We start from the raw sequence: 19,574 nt of genomic DNA, 5'->3' as shown, positions 1-19,574 counted from the left end.
GTGATGACCGTGCATTGGTGAGTGCGATGGTGAGAGCGATGGTGAATGCGATGTTGATGCAAGAGTTGAGAATGTTGGTGAGAGAGATTGTCAGTGAGTTGGTGAGCATTATGATGAGAGTGATGCTGAGTGTGATGTTGAGTGTGTAGGTGACTGTGGTGGTGAGTTAGATGGTATGAGTGATGCTGAGAGCAATGGTTAGAGTGTGGTGCGGGTGATAGTGATACTGATGATGAGTTTGATTCTGAGGGCGATGGTGAGTGTGATGTTGAAAGCGATGTTGAGAGGGATGGTGAGTGCGACTGTCAGTGCGATGTTGAGAGCAAAGGTGAATGCGATGGTCAGTGCGATGGTCAGTCTGATAGTGACAGCAATGGTGAGAGCAATGGTCAGTGCGATGGTGAGTGCAATGGTGAGTGTGATGGTGAGTGCGATGGTGAGAGCAATGGTGAAAGCGATTTTGAGTGCAAAGGTGCGTGCGATGGTGAGTCAGATGGTGAGAATGATGGTGAAAGTGATGGTGCTGCGATAGTGCATGCGATGGTGAGAGCGAAGGAGAGTGCAATGGTCAGTGAAATGGTGACAGTAATGGTGAGAGCGATGGTAAAAGCGATTGTGATTGCGAAGGTGCATGTAATGGTGCATTTGATGGAGAGTGCGATAATGAGTGCAATGGTGAGAGTGATGTTGAGAGGCATGGTGAGTGCATCAGTGAGTGCAATGGTGAGAGTAATGGTGGGTGCAATGGTGAGAGAGATGGTGAGTGCTGTGATAATTGTGATGGTGCATGTGCTGGTGAGTACGATGTTGAGACCGATGCTCAGTGTGACGGTGTGTGCAATGCTGAGTGCAATGGTGCGTGCTATGGTGCCTGAGATTGTGAAAGCAATGGTGAATGCGATGGTCAGTGTGATGGTGAGTGTGATGTTGAGATCGATGGTGAGAGCGATTGTTACTCTGATGGTGAGTTCGATGGTGAGAATGATGGTGAAAGCGATTGTGTGCGAAGGTGCATGTGATGGTACGTGTGATGGTGAGTCAGATGTTGAGAATGATGGTGACAGTGATGGTGCATGCGACATTGAGAGCAATATAAAGTGTGATGATCAGTGAGATGTTGACAGTAATGGTGAGAGCTATGATGAAAGCGATTGTGATTGTGAATGTGCGTGCAATTGTGCATTTGATGGAGAGTGCGATGTTGAGTGCAATGGTGAGAGCGATCTTGAGAGGGATGGTGCGTGCGATGGTGAGTGTGATGTTGGGTGCGAGGATGAGTGCAATAATGAGAGCGACGATGAGTGCCATGATGAGTGCAATGGTGTCTGTGCTAGTGAGTATGATATTAAGAGCTATGGTCCGTGCGATGGTGAGAGCAACAGTGAGTGCACTGCTGAGTGCAATGCTGAGTGTGATGGTGCATGCAATTTTGCGAGTGAGGGTGAGTGTGATGGTGAGTGCGACATTGCGTGCGATAGTTCAGGCAATGGTGGGAGCCATGTTGAGAGCGGTGGTGACTGAGATGGTGAGTGCAATGTTGAGTGCTATGATGAGAGTGACAGTGCGTGTGACGGTGCACATGATAGTGTGTGCCATGGTGCGGGGAACGGTGCCTGCGACGGGGACTGCAACAGAGATTGTTACGGTGAAAGCAATGCGAGTGCGATGTTGACTGCAATGGTGAGTGCGAAGGTGATTGTGATGGTGCATGCAATGGAGAGGGCAATCCTGAGGCAATGGTGAGAGTGATCTTGAGAATGATGATGAGTTCAATTGTGAGTGCAATGAGGAAAGCGATTGTGAATGTGAAGTTGCGTGTGATGGTGAGTGCAATGGTGTGTCAGATGCTGAGAATGATGGTGACAGTGAGGGTGAGTGCAATGTATGCAATGGTGTGAAGGATGGTGACTGTGATGTTGAGAGTGATGAAAGCTATGGTGAGCGCGATGGTGAATACAATGTTTAGAGCGATGGTGAGTGCAATTGTGAGTGCAATGGTGTGTGCGTTGATGTGAGCGATGGTGAGTTTGATGGTGAGAGCAAAGGTGAAAGCGATGGTGAGTGAGATGGTGATTGTGATGGTGAATGCGATGGTCAGTGCGATGGTGACAGCCATGGTGAGAGCAATGGTGAAAGCTATTGTAAGTGCAAAGGTAGTTGCAATGTTGCATGCAACGGTGATTGCGATGGTGAGAGCTATGTTGAGAGTGATGTTGCTTGCGATGGTGAATGTGGTGAGAGCAATGGTGAGTGTGATGGTGAGACTGATGGTGAGTGCGATGATGAGTGTGATGGTGCATGCAATGGTGAGTGTGATTTTGAGTGTGATGGTGAAAGCGTAGGTGAGAACGATGGTGAGTGCGATGTTTAGAGTCTTGGTGAGAGCGATGGTGAGTGCAATGACGATTACGATGATGAGTGCGATGTTGAGAGTGATGGTGTGAGTGATGGTGAGTGAGATTCTGAGTGCAATGCTGAGAGCAATGGAGAGTGAGATGGTGAGGGTGATGGTGAGTGTGATGGTGAGAAGATGGTGCGAGCAATTATGCATGGAATGAGGCATTCGATGGGGAGAGCAATGGTGATTGAAATGGTGAGGTGTACAGTGAGAATGATGGTGAGTGCAATGGTGAGTGAGAATTTGAGTGTGACGGTGAGAGTGATGATGAGTGCGATGGTGATTGCGATGGTGCGTGCGATTATGAGAGCGATGGTCAGTGTGATGGTGAGAGTGATGTTGAGTGTGATGTTGAATGCGATTCTGAGGGTGATGGTGAGTGCAATGGTGCGTGCAATGTTGAGTGTGGTGGTGCAGGCAATGGCAAGTGTGATGGTGCATGCCATGTTGTGAGCGATGGTGACTACGATGGTGAAACCGATCATGAAAGTGATGGTGAGTGCGATGGTGAGAGTCATAGTAAGAGCGATTTTGAGTCTGATGGTGATTTCTATAGTTAGTTAAATGGTGAGAGCAATGCTGAGAGCGATTTTGACTGCATTGATGAATGCTATGGTGAGAGAGATGAGTGTGATGTGATTGTGATGGTGAGAGTGATAGTGCATGTGACAGTGAGTGCCATGGTGTGTGAGATGGTGAGTGCAACAGTGAATGCGACAGTGAGAGCGATCGTGCGTACGATGGTACGTGTGATGGTGAGAGTGATAGTGTGTTCATCGGTGAATGCAATGATGTGTGAGATGGTGAGTGCAACTGTGAGTGCCAGGTGAGAGCGATGGTGCATACGATGGTACATGTGATGGTGAGAATGATGGTGAATGTGATGTTGCGTGTGAATGTGTTTGTGATGGTGAGAGCAATGATGCATGCAATGGTGTGAACGATGTTGAGTGTGACGGTGAGTGCAATGGTGAGAGCGATGGTAAGTGTGATGGTGCGTGCGATGGTGAGTGCAATGGAGACTGTGACATTGAGTGCAGGGGTGAGAGCGATGGCTAGTGCAATGCTGAGAGTGACAATGTGTGTGACGGTGCATGTGACTGTGCCATGGCGCATGTGATGGTGTGTGAGATGGTGAGTGCAATGGTGAGTGAGATGGTGAGGGCAAAGCTGAGTGCGATAGTGAGTGTGAGGGTGAGAGCGATGGTGTCTGAGATGGAGTGCTTGATGGAGAATGCGATGCTGAATACGGTGGTGAGAGTGATACAGTGAGTGATGTTGAGTGTGATGGGGAGTGCGACAGTGAGTCAGATGATGAGAATTATGCTGAAAGTGATGGTGTGTGCGATGGTGAGAGCAACGGTGAAAGCGATTGTGATTGTAAAGTTGCATACGATGGTGCATGGGATGGAGAATGTGATGCTGAGTGCAATGTTGAGAGCGATCTTGAGAGCAATGTTGAGTGTGGTGTTTGGTGTGATGGTGAGTGTGGTGTTGAGAGCGATGTTGAGTGCCATGTTGAGTGTGATGGTGAGTACAATGTTGAGAGTGAAGGTGAGTGTGATGGTGAGAGTGACGGTGAGTGCAATGTTGAGTGCGATGCTGAGTGCGATGCTGAGTGTGATGGTGCAAGTGATGGTGAGTGCAATGGTGAGATGATGTTGAGAGTGATGGTGAAAGCAATTGTGAGTGTGAAGTTGCGTGTGTTGGTTACTGTGCTGGTGAGTCAGATGGTGAGAATTATGTTGACACTGTTGGTGTGTGTGATGGTGAGAGTGATGGAGAGTGCAATGATCAGTGCGATCGTGAAAGTGATGGTGAGAGTGATGGTAAAAACGATTGTGATTTGTGAAGGAGTGTGCAATGGTGTGTGTGATGGAGACTGCGATGCTGAGTGCAATGGTGAGAGTCACCTTGAGAGCAATGATGAGTGTGACGGGGAGAGTGATAATGCGTGCGATGGTGTGCATGACAATATGTGCCACAGTGTGTATGACGGTGCGTGTGATGTTGAGGTCAACGGGTATTGTGATGGTGAGAGCAACAGTGAGTGCGACAGTGAGTGTGAGGATGAGAGCGATGATATGTGTGATGGAGAGTGCGATGCTGATTGCAATGGTGAGAGCAATCTTGAGAGCAATGATGAGTGCGACAGTGAGTGTGATGGTGAGAGCGTTGGTGAGTGCAATGGTGAGTGTGAAGGTGAGAGCGATGGTTCAAGCACTTGTGAGTTAGAAATTGCATGTGATGATGAGTGCGATGGTGCATCAGATGGTGAGAATGATGGTGAGAGTGATGGTGAGCGCGATGATGAGTGTGATGGTGCGTGCGATGGTGTGGGTGATGGTGAGAGTGATGTTGAGTGTGATGGTGCATACGATGCTGAATGCGATGGTGAGAGCGATGGTGAGTGCTATTGTGAGAGCGATGGCGAGTGCAATGGTGCTTGCGATGGTGAGTGCGATGATGCACGCAATTGTGAGAGCGATGTTCACTGTGATGGTGCATGTGATGGTGTGTGTGATTCTGCCTGCATTGGCGTATGCGATTATGAGAGTGATGGTGAATGCGATGGACAGTGGATGGTGAGTGGAATGGTGAGAGTCATGGTGCGTGTGATGTTGAGGTAGTAGGTGAGAATGATGGTGAGAGAGATTGTGAGTAAGATGTTGAGTGTGATGGTGAGAGTGATACTGAGTGTGATGGTGAGAGCAATGGTGAGAGGGACGTTGAGTGTGACAGTGAGTGTGAAGTGAAAGCGATGGTGAATGCAATGCTGAGTGCGATGATAAGTGCAATGGTGACAGCAATGTTGAGAGCAATGGTGAGAGAGATGGTGAGTGCAATGTTGAGTATGATGGTGAGAACAATGCTGAGAGTGATGGTGAGATCGATGTTAAGCATGATTGTGAGAGTGATGGTGAGTGCTATGGTCAGTGCGATGGTCCAGTCGATGGTGCGAGCAATGGTTGGTGTGATGGTGAGAGCGATGTTGAGAGCGATGGTGAGAGCAATGTTGAGTGTGATGTTGAGTGCAATGCTGAGAATGATAGTGCATGCGACGGTGCGTGCAATAGATGGTGAATATGATGGTGTGGGCCATATTGCATGCAACGGTGATTGAGATGGTGAGAGCAATGGTGAGTGCAGTTGTGAGTGTGATGGTGAGAGTGATCCTGAGAGCAATGATGAGTGCGATGGTGAGTACGATAATGAGAGGGATGGTGAGAGCGATGGTGAGTTTGATAGTGAGTCAGATATTGATAGTGATGGTGAGAGCGATGGTGAGTGTAATGGTGAGTGCAATGTTGAGCGTGAGGGTGAGTGCGATGGTGAGAGTGATGGTGAGAGTGATGGTGAGTGTGATAGTGCATGAAGTAGTGAGTGCGATGGTGAGAGCACTGTGAGAGCGCTGGTAAGAGCTCTGGTGAGAGTGATGGTGAGAGGGATGGTGAAAGCAATTGTGATTGCGAAGGTACGTTCAATGGTGTGTGTGATGGATAGTGCGATGCAGAGTGCAAGGGTGAGAACTATCTTGAGAGCAATGGTGAGTATGATGGTGAGTGCAATGGTGAGAGCAATGGTGGGTCCGATGGTGAGTGCGATCGTGAGTGCGATGGTGAGTGCCATGGTGAGTGAGATGATGCATGGGATGGCGAGTGTGATGGTGAGAGCGATGATGAATGAAATGGTGAGTGCGATGATGAGTGCAATGGTGTGTTCTATGGTGCGAGCAATGGTGAAAGCGATTGTGAGTGCAAAGGTGCGTGCGATGGTGAGTGCGATGGTGAGAGCGATGGTGAGACCGATGGTGAGTTTGATGGTGAGTCAGATGTTGATAGCAATAGTGAGAGGGATATTGCTTGTGATGGTGAGTGTGATGTTGAGATCAATGGTTAGTGCGATGGTGCATGCAATGATGTGTGTGATAGTGGAATTTTTAGTGTGATGGTGAGAGCGCTGGTGAGACTGATGGTTAGTGCAATGTTGACAGCCTTCATGAGAACAATGCTGTGTGCGATTGTGATTATGATGGTGAGTCCAATGGTGAGAACGATAGTGCGATTGTTAGAGTGATGTTTAGTGCAATGGTGATTGCAATGCTGAGAGTGATGGTGAGTGACATGGTAAAGGTGATGGTGAGTGTGATGGTGAGAGGATTGTGCATGTGATTGTGCACGTGATGCTGCGTGTGATGGTGCGTGCGATGGGGTGAGCGATGGTGAATACAATGGTGAGGGTGACAGTGAGTGCGAAGGTGAGTGCAACAGTTAGTGCGATGTTGAGTGTGATGGTGTGAATGATGGTGAGTGCGATGGTGAGAGCAATGGTGAGAGTGATGGGGAGAGCGATGGTGAGTGCGATGGTGAATATGTTTAGAGCAATGGTGAGTGCAAAGGAGAGAGTGACGGTGAGTGTGATCGTGAGTGCAATGGTTCGTGCGATGATGCAAGCGATAGTAAGTGTGTTGGTGAGAGCGATGGTGAGTGAGATGTTGAGAGCGATGGTGACAATGATGGTGAGTGTGGTTGTGAGTGTGATGGTGAATGTGATGTTGAGAGCGATGGTGAGTGTGATGGTGATAGCGATGGGGAGAGTGATGCTTAGTGGGATTGTAAGTGTGATGGTGAGTGTGATGGTGAGTGAGATGGTCAGAGTGATAGTGCATGCAAGGGTGCATGTGACAGTGAGTGCGACATTGAGAGTGACGGTGACAGGGAACAAGATTATGACAATGCGTGTGACGGTGAGTGCAACACTGAGAGTGATAGTGTGTGTGCTGATCCGTGCAATGGTGAATGCGATGGTAAGTGTGATGGAGAGAGCGATGGTGAGTGCGATGTTGAGGCAGAAGGTGAGAATGATGGTGAGAGAGATTGTGAGTGAGATGGAGAGTGTGATGCTGACAGTGATGCTGAGTGTGATGTTGAGTGTGTTGGTGACTGTGATGGTGAGTGAGAAGGTATTAGTGATGCTGAGAGTGGTGGTGAGTGCGATGGTGATAGAAATGTTGTGTGTGATTGTGAGAGTGATGGTGAGTGTGATGGTGAGAGCAATGGAGAGAAGGATGGTGAGTGTGGTGGTGAGTGCGATGCTGAGAGTGATGGTGAATGTGATGGTGTGTGAGATGGTGAATGCGATGGTCAGTACGATCAGGACAGCAATGGTGAGAGTGATGGTGAGAGAGATGGTGAGTGAGATGGTGAGAATGATGGTGAATGCGATGTTCAGTGCGATGGTCACTGCAATGGTGACAGCAATGGTGAGAGCGATGGTGAAAGCAACTGTAAGTGCGAAGGTAGGTGTGACATTGAGTATGATGGTGAGTGCGATAGTGAGAGCTATGTTGAGAACGATGTTGCATGTGATGGTGAATGCGATGGTGAGAGCGCTGGTGAGATGTAGAGAGTGATGGTGAGAGTGATGGTGAGTGTGATGGTGAGAGTGATGCTGAGAGAGATTTTGAGTCCAATGGTGATATCTATGGTGAGTACAATAGTGAGAGCCATCCTGAGAGTGATTTTGAGTGCGTTGATGAATGCAATGGGGAGAGCGATGGTGATTGTGATGGTGGGTGTGATGGTGAGAGTGATTGTGCATGTGATGGTGAGTGCAATGGTGCATGAGATGGTGAGAGCGATGGTGAGTGTGATAATGAGTGTGATGGTGCATGTGATGGTGAGTGTGATGATGAGTGTGACGGTGCATGTGATGGTGAGTGCGATTTTGAGAGTGATGGTCAGAACACTGGTGAGAGCGACGGTGACTGCGATGGTGATTACTATTGTGTGTGCGATGGTGAGAGCGATGGTGAAATCGATGGTGAGTGCTATGCTGAGAGTGATAGTGCGTGCAACTGTGCATGCAACAGCATGTGCCATGGTGCATGCCATGGTATGTGAGATGGTGAGTGCAACAGTGAGTGAGACGGTGATGGCAAAGATGAGTGCAAATGTGTGTGTGAGGGTGAGAGCGATGGTGCCCATGATGGTGCGTGCCATGGAGAATGTGATGCTGAGTGCGGTGGTGAGATCGATGGTGAGCACAATGGTGAGTGCGATGGTGAGAGCTATGGTGAAAGCGATTGTGAATGCGAATGTGCATGTGATGGTGAGTGCGATACTGAGTCACATGATGAGAATGATGGTGACAGTGGTGATGCGCACGATGGTGCATTCAATGGAGAGAGCAATGTTGAAAGCGATTGTGATTGCGAAGGTGCATGTGATGGTGCATGGTATTGAAAGTGCGATGCTGAGTGCAATGGTGAGTGCGATCTTGAGAACGTTGGTGAGTGCGATGGTGAGTGCGATGGTGAGAGCGATGTTGAGTGCCATGGTGAGTGCAATGGTGTGTGTGATGGTGAGTACGATGTGGAGAGCGATGGTGTGTGTGATGGAGAGCGCGATGGTGAGTACGATGGTGAGAGTGATCATGCGTGCGATGGTGAGTGTGATGGTGAGTGCAATGGTGCATAATATGGTGTGAACGATGGTGAGTGTGATGGTGAGAGTGATGGTGAGAGCGATGGTGAGAATGATGGAGATGGTAAATATGATCTTTAGCGCAATGGTGAGTGCAATGGAGAGTGCCATGGTGTGTGCGATGGTGAGACCGATGGTGAGTTCAATGGTGAGTGTGATGGTGAGTGTGATGGAGCATGCGATGGTGCAGGCGATGGTGCAGGTGTTGATAAGAGCCATGGTGAGAGCGATGGTGATTGAGATGGTGAGAGTGATGGTGAGTGTGATGTTGAGTGCGATGGTGAGAGTGACAGTGCCTATGATGGTGCACACGATAGTGTGTGCCATGGTGTGGGTGATGGTGCCTGCGATGGGGAGTGTAATGGGGATTGTGATGGTGAAACAAATGGTGAGAGCAATGTTGACTGCTATGGTGAGTGCAAGGGTGATTGCGATTGTGATTGCGATGGTGTGTGCTATGGAAAGTGCAATCCTGAGGCGATAGTGAGAATGATCTTGAGAATGATGGTGACTGCAATTTTGAGTGCTGTGATTGTGCATGCGCTGGTGAGTGCGATGGTGAGAGCGATGATGAGTGTGATGGTGTGTGCGATGGTGAGTGTGATGATGAGTGTGATGGTGAGAGCCATGGTGAGTGCAATGTTGAGTGCAAAGGTGAGAGTGAAGGTGAAAGCAATGGTGAGAGCGATGGTGCATGCGATGGTGCATGCGATGATGAGAGCGATGGTGAGTTTGATGGTCAGTGTGCTGGTGAGTGCAAGTGTGAGATTGATGGTGAGTGTGAGGGTGAGTGTGATGGTGCATCCAATTGTGAGTGCGATGGTGAATGCGATGGTGGGAGCGATGGAGAATTCCATGGTGTGAGGGATGATGAGTGCGATGGTACGTGTGATGGTGAGTGTGATGGTGATTCAGATGGTGAGAATGATAGTGAGAATGATGGTGAATGCGATGGTGACTGCGATGTTGCGTGTGATGGTGAGAGTGATGGAAAGTGCGATGGTAAGTGCAATGGAGACAGTGATGGTGAGAGTGATGGTGAAAATGATTGTGAGTGCAAAGGTTTGTGTGATGGTGAGACAGAGTTTGAGAGCGATGGTGAGTGTGATGGTGAGAGCGATGGTGAGTGTGATGGTGAGTGCAATGGTGTGTGTGATGGTGAGTGCAATGGTGGTAGCAATGGTGAGAGTAATGTTAAGAACAATGGTGAATGCGATGATGAGTGTGATGGTGACAGCGATGCTGAGAGTGATGGTGAGTGTGATGGTGACAGCAATGCTGTGTGCAGTGGTCCCTGTGATGGTGAGTGTGATGGTGAGTGTGATGGTGAGAGCTATGATGAGAGCGATGGTGAGTGAGAAGTTGAGTGTGATGTTGAGAGCGATGTTGAGTGTGATGGTGAGAGTGATGGTGAGAGAGATGGTGAGTGCGATGGTAGGTGAGATGGTGAGAGCAATGGTGAGTGTGATGGTTAAAGCAATGGTGAGAACAATGGTGAGTGCTATGTTGAGACTGATGGTGAGAGCGATGGTGAGTGCAATGATGAGTGCGATAATGAGTGCAATGGTGAGAGCAATGGTGAGAGTGATGGTGAGTGTGATGGTGACAATGATGCTACGTGCGATTGTCCATGTGATGGTGAGTGTGATGTTGAGTGTAATGGCGAGAGTGATGTTGAGAGCGATGGTTAGTGTGATGGTGAGTGCAATGGTGAGAGTGATAATGTGTGCAATGGTGCACGGGACAATGTGCGCCATGGTGCATACGATGCTGCATTCGACGGTGAGTGTAATGGGTAGTGGAATGGTGAGAGCAAAGGTGAGTGAGACGGTGAGTGCCACAGTGAGTGCGAGGCTGAGAGCAATGATGAGTGTGATAATGCGTGTGATGGTGTGTACCGCAGTGTGTTCCACTGTGCATATGAAGGTGCGTGCGATGTTGAGTGCAATGGTTAGTGCAACAGTGAGAGCAATGGTGAGTGTGACAGTGAATGTGACATAGAGAGTGACGGTGAAAGTGAAGGTGAGTGCGACATTGAGTGTGACAATGAAAGCAATGGTTCGTGTGTTGACCGTGCATTGGTGAGTGCGATGGTGAGAGCAATGGTGAGTGCGATGTTGACGCAAGAGTTGAGAATGATGGTGAGACAGATTGTCAGTGAGTTGGTGAGCATTATGATGAGAGTGATGCTGAGTGTGATTTTGAGTGTGTTGGTGACTGGTGGTGAGTTAGATGGTGTGAGTGATGCTGAGAGCAATGGTTAGAGTGTGGTGCGGGTGATAGTGATAGTGATGATGAGTTTGATTCTGAGAGCGATGGTGAGTGTGATTGTGGAGAGCCACCTGAAAAGTACTGCTGGGCCTCAGCAAGGCTGAGACCCTGAAAAGTGCTGCTGTGCCTCAGCAAGGCTGAGACCCCGAAAAGTGCTGCTGTGCCTCAGCAAGGCTGAGAACAATAGTGCTTGCATGGCAGGCACGGGAATGTACGTCATGGGAAAGCAAAGCTTCCCACAGCGTGGATTCTCTCAATTTCCCATGTATATAATAAAAGCTCTGAGTATTTGCTTGTATTAGTACTAATATTCCCATTACTCATGGGGGATTTTAAGAAAGGCTTCAATATAGAGTAAAGTGGGAAAAACCTAAAAATCCCCCTCCAACTACACCAGCTGTTCCTACTTGTTGACCTGCATATTGGATTAAAAGTAATGTTATAGGAATGTTTATATTGCAACAGCCTACGTTAATGGAAAAGTTAGATGATATATGACCAAAATGGGGAGTGCAAGATATATTTGGAGTACATTGGTATTGGCACAAGGAAAGTTTAATAAGAAATAAAGTTATGATGTAACACTTTTTAGTGGAACATACAGCTGCAACGTTAAAGTCAAACTGTAAATCTGGGTTTTATATTAATAAGTATGAGGGACAATAGATCTATTGTAAATATTTTTAGGAAGATCTAAAGTCTAGATTAAAGATTCAATGTTTACCACCATGGCTCCCAAACCCACCGCTTTGGCTTCCCCGTACGTGTAGTGAGTGGCCACATACATTGTGTCCACCTGTTAGTATATATTTTCGTGTTTTATGAAAATGTATATAAATAAAATTAAGAAGTTTTAAGAATGCTTTGATGAAATGCTTTTGATTTAATGATGATTAAACATTAAAAAGCTTTAAGAGTCTTTAGGTTAAGCCAAGAGTGAGACGTGACAAGGCTTCTTACCTGCACCACTGAGGCGAAACTTACAAAGAAAAGGGCGCTGACGCAGAGTATGTGGGAGTAAAGCACTGAAGCAAAGCGAACCAAGGAAAAGGACATGACGACTTTTGAGAATTTTGAGGAAACCACAAAGGACGTTTTTTAGCCACAAGGGACAATTGCTTTCAATCACAAGGGACAATTACAGACATAATAAGAAAATTATGTAAACTGCGCATGTGAAATGCTTATGTAAAAGGTTCTTTTTGGTCTGAGAAAATGATGGTGATGATTGATAAAGTAATAAACTAAAATCAGTTTATTGTTTTGAAAGTATAAAAAGGTATAGTGTGTGCAATAAAGTTTGTCAGAATTCCTGCATCCTAAGAGGTGTTGTGTCTTCTGTCCTCACTGACTCCGTCTCCCCTCAGGCAATCCTGTTCTGCTGAGGCTGGACCTCGGTATGTGATGGTGAAAGCGATGGTGAGAGGGATGGTGAGTGCGACTCTCAGTGCCATGTTGAGAGCAATGTTGAGAGCGATGGTCAGTGCAATGGTGAGTGTGATGTTGAGAGCAATGGTGAGTATGATGGTGAGTGCGATGGTGAGAGCAATGGTGAAAGCGATTTTGAGTGCAAAGGTGCATGCAATGGTGATTCAGATGGTGAGAATGATGGTGAAAGTGATGGTGTGTGCAATAGTGCCTGAGATGGTGAGAATGAAGGAGAGTGCAATGGTCGGTGCAATGGTGACAGTGATGGTGAGAGCGATGGTGAAAGTGATTGTGATTGTGGAGGTGCATGCGATGGTCCATTTGATGGAGAGTGTGATGATGAGTGCAATGGTGAGAGTGATGTTGAGAGGCATGGTGAGTGCATCAGTGAGTGCGATGGTGAGAGTAATGGTGGGTGCAATGGTGAGAGAGATGGTGAGTGCCATGATGATTGCGATGGTGCGTGCGCTGGTGAGTACAATGTTGAGAGCGATGCTGAGTGCGATGGTGTGAGCGATGGTGAGTGCAATGGTGTGTGTGATGCTGAGTGCGATGGTGCATGCGATGGTGTGAGCATTGGTGAGTGTGATGGTGAGAGTGATGTTGAGATCGATGGTGAGAGCGATGATGAGAGTGATGGTGAAAGTGATTGTGAGTGCAAAGGTGCATGCGATGGTGAGTCAGATGCTGAGAATGATGGTGACAGTGATGGTTTGTGCGATGTTGCATGTGATGGTGAGAGCAATGGACAATGCGATGGTAACAAGGATGGTGAGAGCAATGGTGAAAGCGATTGTGATTGCGAAGCTGTGTGCGATGGTTTGTGTGATGGACATTGCATTGATGAGTGCTATGTACAGAGCAATTTTGAGACAGATGGTGAGTGCAATGGTGAGAGCAATGCTGGGTGTGATGGTGAGGGTGATAATGGAAGCGATGGTGCGTGCACTGATGAGTATGATATTGAGAGCGATGGAGAGAGTGATGGTGAGTGCCATGGTGAGAGCGATGGTGAGTGTGATGGTGAGTGCGATGGTGCATGCGATGGTGCGAACAATGGTGAGAGCAATGGTGAGTGTGATGGTGACAGCGATTGTGATTGCGAAAGTGCATGCAATGGTTCATGTGATGGAGATTGCTATGTTGAGAGTGATCTTGAGACAGGTAGTGAGTGCGATGTTGAGAGCGATGGTGGATGCGATGGTGAGTGTGATAATTAGAGCAATGGTGCGTGCGCTGGTGAGTATGATATTGAGAGCAATGGTGAGTGTCATGGTGAGAGTGATGTTGAGTTCAATGGTGAATGCGATGCTGAATGCGACAGTGCATACGATCATGCGAGCAATGGTGATAGCGATGGTGAGTGCGATGATGACTGTGATGGTGAGAGTGATGGTGAAAGCGAGTTTGAGTGTGAAGGTGCATGCGACGATGAGTGCAATGGTGAGTCAGATGGGGAGAATGATGGTGACATTGATGTTATGGGTGATGCTGAGAGAAATGGAGAGTGCGATGGTCACTGCGATGTTGAGAGCTATGGTGAAAGCGATTGTGATTTTGAAGGTGCGTGGGATGCTGCATGTGATGGAGACTGCGATGCTGAGTGCAATGGTGAGTGCGATCTTGAGAGCGATGATGAGTGTGATGGTAAGAGTGATAATGCGTGCCATGGTGTGAGTGACAATGTGTGCCACAGTTCATACGATGGTGCATGTGATGGTGAGTGCAACAGGTAATGCAATGGTGAGAGAAATGGTAAGTGTGATGGTGAGTGCTATGGTGAGTGCAAGAGTGAGAGCAGTGGTGTGTGTGATGGTGCATGCCATGGGGAGTGCGATGCCATTTGCCATGGTGAGAGCAATCTGGAGAGTGATGGTGAGTGCAATGGTGAGAGCGATGGTTAAAGCAATTGTGAGTTTGAAAGTGCATGTGACGTTGAGTGCAATGGTGAGTGAGATGGTGAGAGTGGTGGTGAGTGCCATGGTGTGTGTGGTGTTGAGTTCCATGGTGAGTGCGATGGTGACAGCAATATTGAGTGCGATGATAAGAGCAATGGTGAGTGCTATGGTGTGTGCGATGGTGAGTGTGATTGTGTGTGAGATGGTGAGTATGATGGTGAGAGCGATGGTGAGTGTGATGGTGCGAGTAATGGTGAGTGCAATGGTGCATGCGATGGTGAGTGCAATGGTGCATGTGATGGTGAGTATGAAGGTGAGAGCTATGGTGAGAGCGATGTTCAGTGCGATGGTGTGTGCAATGCTGAGTGCAATGTTGCATGCTATGGTGCCTGAGATGGTGACAGTGATGGTCAGTGTGATGGTGAGTGTGATGTTGAGATCGATGGTGAGGGCGATGGTTACTCTGACGATGAGTATGATGGTGACAGCAATGGTGAAAGTGATTGTGTGTGCATGTGATGGTGTGTGTGATTGTGAAAATGATGGTGACAGCGATGGTGATTGCGATGGTGCATGCAATGTTGATAGTGATGTACAGTGCAATGGTCAGTGTGATGTTGACAGTGATGGTGAGAGCGATTGTGATTGCGAAAGTGCTTGCGATGGTGTGTTTGATGGCAAGTGCGATGCTGAGTGCAATGGTGAGATCGATCTTGAGAGGAATGGTGCGTGCGATAATGAGAGCAATGGTGAGTGCCATGATGAGTGTGATGGTGCGTGCGCTAGTGAGTACGATATTGAGAGCTATGGTCAGTGCGATGGTGAGAGCGACAGTTATTGCAATGCTGAGTGCGATTGTGAGTGCGATGGTGACGGCGATGTTGAGTGTGATGATAAGAGCAATGGTGAGAGCTATGGTGCTTGCGATAATGAGTGTGATGATCCGTGTGATGGTGAGTGTGATGGTGAGAGTGATGGTGAGTGCAATAGTGTGTGCAATGGTGAATGTGCTGGTGCATATGATGGTGAGTGAGATGGTGCGTGTGATGGGGAGTACAATGGTGAGAGTGATGGTGAGTGCGATGGTGCATGCGATGGTGCCTGAGATTGTGACAGCAATGGTGAATGTGATGGTCTGCATAATGGTGAGTGTGATGTTGAGATCGATGGTGAGAGTGATTGTTACTCTGATGGTGAGTTTGATGGTGAGAGTGATGGTGAAAGGAATTGTGTGTATGAAGGTGCATGTGATGGTGCGTGTGATGGTGAGTCAGATGTTGAGAATGATGGTGACAGTGATGGTGCATGTGATGGTGCATGCGATATTGAGAGCAATATACAGTGTGATGGTCAGTGAGATGTTGACAGTAATGGTGAGAGCTATGATGAAAGCGATTGTGACTGTGAATGTGCGTGCAATGGTGCGTTTGATGGAGAGTGCAATGCTTAGTGCAATGGTGAGAGCGATCTTGTGAGGGATGGTGCGTGCGATGGTGAGCGTGATGGTGGTTGTGCTAGTGAGTATGATATTAAGAGCTATGGTCCATGCGATGGTGAGAGTGACGGTGAGTGCAATGCTGAGTGCAATGGTGCGTGCGATTTTGCGAGTGATGGTGAGTGTGATGTTGCGTGCGATGGTTCAGGTGATGGTGCGAGCCATGTTGAGAGCCATGGTGACTGAGATGGTGAGAGTGATGGGGAGTGTGATGTTGAGTGCTATGCTGAGAGTGACAGTGCGTGTGACGGTGCACAGGATAGTGTGTGCCATGGTGCGGGTGAGGGTGCCTGTGACGGGGACTGCAATGGAGACCGTGATGGTGAAAACAATGTGAGTGCGATGTTGACTGCGATGGTGAGTGCGAAGGTGATTGTGATGGTGCATGCAATGGAGAGTGCAATCCTGAGGCGATGGTGAGAGCGATCTTGAGAGTGATGATTAGTTCAATTGTGAGTGCAATGAGGAAAGCGATTGTGAATGTGAAGTTGCGTGTGATGGTGAGTGCAATGCTGTGTCAGATGCTGAGAATGATGGTGACAGTGAGGGTGAGTGCAATGTGTGCAATGGTGAGAAGGATGGTGAGTGTGATGTTGAGAGCGATGGTGAGAGCAATGGCGAGCGCGATGTTGAATACAATGTTTAGAGCGATGGTGAATGCAATGGAGAGCATGATGGTGAGTGCAATTGTGAGTGCAATGGTGCATGTGTTGATGTGAGCAATGGTGAGTTTGATGGTGAGAACAAAGATGAGAGCAATGGTGAGTGAGATGGTGTTTGTGAATGCGATGGTCAGTGCGATGGTGACAGCCATGGTGAGAGTGATGGTGAAAGCTATTGTAAGTGTGAAGGTACTTGCAATGTTGCGTGCAATGGTGATTGTGATGGTGGGAGCTATGCTGAGAGCAATGTTGCTTGTGATGGTGAGTGTGATGGTGAGAGCAATGGTGAGTGCGATGGTGAGAGCGATGGTGAGTTTGATGGTGAGAGCAATGGTGAGTGCGATGGTGAGAGCGATGGTGAGTTCGATGGTGAGAGCAATGGTGAGTGCGATGTTTAGAGCCATGGTGAGAGCGATGGTGAGTGCGATGACGATTACGATGATGAGTGCGATGTTGAGAGTGATGGTGAGTGTGATTCTGAGTGCAACGCTGAGAGCAATGGAGAGTGAGATGGTGAGGGTGATGGTGAGTGTGATCGTGAGAAGATGGTGTGAGCAATTGTGCATGGAATGATGTGTTCGATGGGGAGAGCGATGTTGATTGAAATGGTGATGTGTACAGTGAGAGTGATGGAGAGTGCAATGGTGAGTGAGAATTTGAGTGCGACGGTGAGAGTGATGGTGAGTGTGATGGTGATTGTGATGGTGCATGCGATTATGAGAGCGATGGTCAGTGTGATGGTGAGAGCAATGTTGAGAGTGATGTTGAATGAGATTCTGAGGGTGATGGTGAGTGCAATGGTGCATGCAATGTTGAGTGTGGTGGTGTGTGCGATGGTGAGTGTGATGGTGCATGCCATGTTGCAAGCGATGGTGACTACGATGGTGAAACTGATCGTAAGAGTGATGATGAGTGTGATGGTAAGAGTGATGGTGAGCGTGATGGTGAGTACGATGGTCAGAGTGATGTTGAGAGCAATTTTGAGTCTGATAGTGATTTCTATGGTTAGTTCAATGGTGAGAGCCATGCTGAGAGCGATTTTGATTGCATTGATGAATGCAATGGTGAGAGCGATGTTGAGTGTGATGGTGATTGTGATGGTGAGTGTGGTGGTGAGAGTGATAGTGCATGCGGCGGTGAGTGCCATGGTGTGTGAGATGGTGAGTGCGACAGTGAATGCGACAGTGAGAGTGATGGTGCGTACGATGGTACGTGTGATGGTGAGATAGATGCTGCATGTGATGGTCCGTGTGATGGTAAGTGAGATGTTGCGTGTGATGGTGAGAGTGATAGTGTGTTCATCGGTGAATGCGATGGTGCGTGAAATGGTGAGTGAGACTGTGAGTGCCAGGTGAGAGCGATGGTACATACGATGGTACGTGTGATGGTGAGAATGGTGGTGAATGTGATGTTGCGTGTGAAGGTGTTTGCGATGGTGAGAGCAATGTTGAGAGCGATGATGCATGCGATGGTGTGAACGATGTTGAGTGCGATGGTGAGTGCAATGGTGACAGCGATGGTAAGTGCAATGGTGAGTGCGATGGAGACTGCGATGTTGAGTGCGAGGGTGAGAGCGATGGTGAATGCAATGCTGAGAGTGATAATGTGTGTGACGGTGCGTGTGACTGTGTGCCATGGTGCATGTGATGATGTGTGAGATGGTGAGTGCAACAGTGAGTAAGACAGTGAGGGCAAAGCTGAGTGCGATAGTGAGTGTGAGGGTCAGAGCGATGGTGTCTGAGATGGAGTGCGTGATGGAGAATGCGATGCTGTATGCGATGGTGAGAGCGATACAGAGAGCGATGTTGAGTGTGATGGGGAGTGCGACGGTGAGTCAGATGATGAGAATTATGTTGAAAGTGATGGTACATGCGATGGTGAGAGCAACGATGAAAGCAATTGTGATTGCAAAGTTGCATGTGATGGTGCATGGGATCGAGAATGCGATGCTGAGTGCAATTTTGAGAGCGATGTTGAGTGTGGTGTTTGGTGCGACAGTGAGTGTGGTGTTGAGAGCGATGTTGAGTGCCATGGTGAGTGCGATGGTGAGTACAATGTTGAGAGCGAAGGTGAGTGCGATGGTGAGAGTGACGGTGAGTGCAATGCTGACTGCGATGCTGAGTGCGATGGTGCGTGCAATGGTGCAAGTGATGGTGTGTGCAATGGTGAGTGCGATGGTGAGACCGATGTTGAGAGCAATGGTGAAAGCAATTGTGAGTGTGAAGTTGCGTGCGATGGTTACTGCGATGGTGAGTCAGATGGTGAGAATTATGTTGACAGTGTTGGTGCATGCGACGGTGAGAGTGATGGAGAGTGCAATGATCAGTGCGATTGTGAAAGTGATGGTGAGAGTGATGGTAAAAGCGATTGTGATTTGTGAAGGAGCGTGCAATGATGTGTGTGATGGAGACTGCGATGCTGAGTGCAATGGTGAGAGTCACCTTGAGAGCAATGATGAGTGTGATGGGGAGAGTGATAATGCATGCGATGGTGCACGTGACAATATGTGCCACAGTGTGTATGACGGTGCGTGTGATGTTGAGGTCAACGGGTATTGTGATGGTGAGAGCAATGGTGAGTGCGACGGTGAGTTCGACGGTGAGTGCAAGGGTGAGAGCAATGGTACGTGTGATGGAGAGTGCGATGCTGATTGCAATGGTGAGAGCGATCTTGAGAGCAATGATGAGTGTGATGGTGAGAGCGTTTGTGAGTGCAATGGTGAGTGCGAAGGTGAGAGCGATGGTTCAAGCACTTGTGAGTTAGAAATTGTGTGTGATGGTGAGTGCGATGGAGCATCAGATGGTGAGAATGATGGTGAGAGTGATGGTGAGTGTGATGATGAGTGTGATGGTGTGTGCAATGGCATGGGCGACAGTGAGAGTGATGTTGAGTGCAATGGTGCATGCGATGTTGAATGCGATGGTGAGTGCGATGATG

General features: G+C 48.2%; 3 protein-coding genes across 3 annotated transcripts; all 3 read right to left on the bottom strand.

Annotated features, from left to right (window-relative positions):
* Positions 1-1,840: 1,840 nt before the first annotated feature.
* On the bottom strand, positions 1,841-2,916 carry LOC136132530 (uncharacterized). The gene is made up of 2 exons (XM_065889437.1): positions 2,605-2,916; positions 1,841-2,374 (listed from the first exon to the last, which is right to left on the bottom strand). Exons 1-2 carry the CDS (start codon positions 2,914-2,916, stop codon positions 1,841-1,843), a joined length of 846 nt encoding a protein of 281 aa, XP_065745509.1.
* Positions 2,917-14,279: 11,363 nt separating this feature from the next.
* Positions 14,280-15,621, bottom strand: LOC136132529 (uncharacterized). Its single transcript, XM_065889435.1, has 2 exons — positions 15,077-15,621; positions 14,280-14,943 (listed from the first exon to the last, which is right to left on the bottom strand). The coding sequence occupies exons 1-2, from the start codon at positions 15,619-15,621 to the stop codon at positions 14,280-14,282; spliced, it is 1,209 nt and encodes a 402-aa protein (XP_065745507.1).
* Positions 15,622-17,070: 1,449 nt separating this feature from the next.
* On the bottom strand, positions 17,071-19,121 carry LOC136132528 (uncharacterized). The gene is made up of 4 exons (XM_065889434.1): positions 19,079-19,121; positions 18,507-18,878; positions 18,017-18,184; positions 17,071-17,975 (listed from the first exon to the last, which is right to left on the bottom strand). Exons 1-4 carry the CDS (start codon positions 19,119-19,121, stop codon positions 17,071-17,073), a joined length of 1,488 nt encoding a protein of 495 aa, XP_065745506.1.
* Positions 19,122-19,574: the final 453 nt, after the last annotated feature.

The sequence above is a fragment of the Phocoena phocoena genome, chromosome 13 (genome assembly GCF_963924675.1).
Source record: "Phocoena phocoena chromosome 13, mPhoPho1.1, whole genome shotgun sequence".
Lineage (NCBI taxonomy): Eukaryota > Metazoa > Chordata > Mammalia > Artiodactyla > Phocoenidae > Phocoena > Phocoena phocoena.
Note: the sequence above shows the minus strand (reverse complement) of the source record. Positions and strands in the feature narration are given on the sequence as shown.